Below are 2,678 nucleotides of genomic sequence, written 5' to 3' on the forward strand. Positions count from 1 at the left end.
ATTAGGATATATAATAGTGAATAAAAATACTTCGAAGTTATACTTATTCATTATCCGAAAATCCCACTCGGTTACTAAATTACCGCTAAAGAGGAGAAGGAAATGTTCATATCAGTCAAGGAGTCTAGTGGTAAGGGCGTAGATTGCGACTTTTCAATAAATAAAAAATGTGAGAGATTCCGTGCCACCTAAGAAATTGAAGGCTCGGTTGGAGAAAGTTTGCTGCTATTTTTTATTGTTGTATGCCTACGTGGTAATTTTGACATCTCATTTGAAGATGCTCTTATACACCATAATGAAAATGCCTTCATATTCAATTATCATACCAAACACTTCAAAATTCACCAAATGCATTACTTCAAAAGGATCATATCACTTCGATGTAGAAAAATAGACTTCAACACTAAAAAAGCATATGTATCTTTAACGTAAAATATCGTTGTATGTATAAAAAAAATAAATAAATAAATAAAAAAAATAAAAAAGCCATCGCCTAACTTTTCTTCTCCGGTGTAATAGGTTAGGTTTGAGGTTTAGAGTTTTTATTTTATGTAAGTCCCTTTTTTATCTCTTCATGTTTTTGATAATTTTTTGTATGTATTTATAGAAAACTAACTGCATATCTTCTAATTTGATTTAAAAAATAACACATACTCCTCCCCTGCTTTATTTAATAGAAAATACTAGTAAAAATAAATCTTAAGACTGTTTTTTATAAATTACATGATATGTAAGTTAATAATTAATTTATTTTTTTAAATAATATTAAAAAAAAATAAATCAAATACAACATCAAGTAACGTGTCGTGATCACTTGATCTTTTTTAAAAGATTCTAAGGATTATATGATTATGATTATTCATCGTATATCGTGCGATCAATTTTCATTAGATACTACTTATATTTAATTTTAAATTTTAAAATGATTTCTATTCAGGAAAGGATCCGCGAGGATCCTCTTCCGTAGTCACCCTATTTAATGGCTTGAATCCTCCGCTTCTTTTTGTTTATTGTTTGTAGGGTCCGAAGCAGTGAACTCTGCTCACTCCCCCTGACTCCTCAGGAAACAAAATAAACTTCCCACCTCCCAACTTTTACCCACCTTCCCCTCCACCATCCACTCCTCGCTCTCTCCAAAAATATCCATCTCAATGGAGCACAGCCCCAAATTCAAACCGCACCTTTCACAGAGCAGCAGCCGAAGAAGGCGAACCAGCACCGATTCCAACTCCCCCGAGTTCGAGTTTTGGAGAAACCCCTCTTGCCCTCAGCCCAATCTCCTCTCCGCCGATGAGCTCTTCGTCGACGGCGTCCTTCTCCCTCTCCACCTCCTCCCCCCTCCTTTCCTTAACCACTCCGACCCTTATCCTAAACATTCCGACCCACCTGACCCAAATCCACAACCCATCTCACAACCACGTGTTCCTGACCCAAAACCCATTTCAGAACCCGACCCAGAATCGGAACCCGGTCCAGGACCTGAGTTGTCAGCTGCTCCCGTTCTAACCGCATCGAAGCGTTGGAGGGACATTTTTAAGATGGGCGAGAAGAAATCCGTCAAAGCCGACGAGACTGATAAAGAGAAAGACAAGAAGAAGGACCGAAAGGGCGGCGGCGGCGGAGCAAGCTCGGCGGAGCTGAACATCAATATATGGCCATTTTCTCGCAGTAGATCCGCCGGAAACGCATATACCCGACCCAAACCGATCGGAGCTCCGGCAACCCGGAAGGTTAACAGCGCTCCGTGTTCAAGGAGCAACTCAACGGGGGAGTCGAAGTCTAGAAAGTGGCCACCTGCGAGTCCGGGTCGACCCGGAGTTCACTTGGGTCGGAGCAGCCCGGTTTGGCAGGTCCGGCGTGGAGCCTCGGCGGCTGTGAAGAGCAACTCCGACCCACAAGCTCGAAATGCTGAAAAGGGCACAAAAAAGGAAGTACCGGAGAATCGCAGGAGTAAAAAAACCGCCGGAGCCGTAGTCGCCGGCGGCAGCGGCTCGAAAGCTAGAGTCTTGAATTTGAATGTTCCGATGTGTATTGGGTATAGAAGCCATTTGAGCTGTAGAAGTGAGAATAGTGCAGTTGGAGTTGGCAATGGCGGCGGTGGAAGCGGCAGCAACAACCGTGGTGGTGATGCTAGGGGCGGCGTTAACGGTGGAGGAGGAAGTGGCGGGGCTGTCGGTAATCTTTTCAATCTGCGCAGCCTTTTCATCAAGAAGGTGTATTAAGTACAATTAATCATCTCATTAGTCATTACTTAATTTCTTCTCCACCATGTTAAAACTTATTTTTGTATGATTGCCAATGGGTCCGTTTTGTATAATCTTCTCTTTCCTTTTCCTCCAAAAGAACCAAAAAAAATGAAGGGAAAAAAAGGAGGAAAAAGTTTCTTTCTTTTTCTCATGTAATTAGATTGAAAAGTAGCTTTATGTGCATATTATGCCGATTATAAATCAGGTTTAATGTTGAGTTTAGTTCGGACTTTGGAGCACTTTGTATGCTTAATTTATGGGTTTCTGCAGCTTTATTTTGTTGACTTGGGTACATCGTTACTACCAGTATAGCTTGACTTTGTTTTTGGGTTTACTTTTCGATGGTATACGAGCTCCAAACGAATCAGCTAGAGCATGAGCATCTCCTGTTGAAAAAGGCTGTAGGGCTGGTTTGGTATTAATGTGCTTTGA

The 2,678-nt window shown here is 41.3% G+C and overlaps 1 protein-coding gene across 1 annotated transcript; it reads left to right on the forward strand.

Moving 5' to 3' along the window:
• Nucleotides 1-998: 998 nt before the first annotated feature.
• LOC137726055 (uncharacterized) lies at nucleotides 999-2,468 on the forward strand. Its single transcript, XM_068464916.2, has one exon. The coding sequence runs from the start codon at nucleotides 1,152-1,154 to the stop codon at nucleotides 2,220-2,222; it is 1,071 nt and encodes a 356-aa protein (XP_068321017.2). The 5' UTR covers nucleotides 999-1,151; the 3' UTR covers nucleotides 2,223-2,468.
• The last annotated feature ends 210 nt before the right edge of the window (nucleotides 2,469-2,678 follow it).

Source organism: Pyrus communis, chromosome 5, assembly GCF_041283825.1.
Source record: "Pyrus communis isolate YQ-2024b chromosome 5, ASM4128382v1, whole genome shotgun sequence".
NCBI lineage: Eukaryota > Viridiplantae > Streptophyta > Magnoliopsida > Rosales > Rosaceae > Pyrus > Pyrus communis.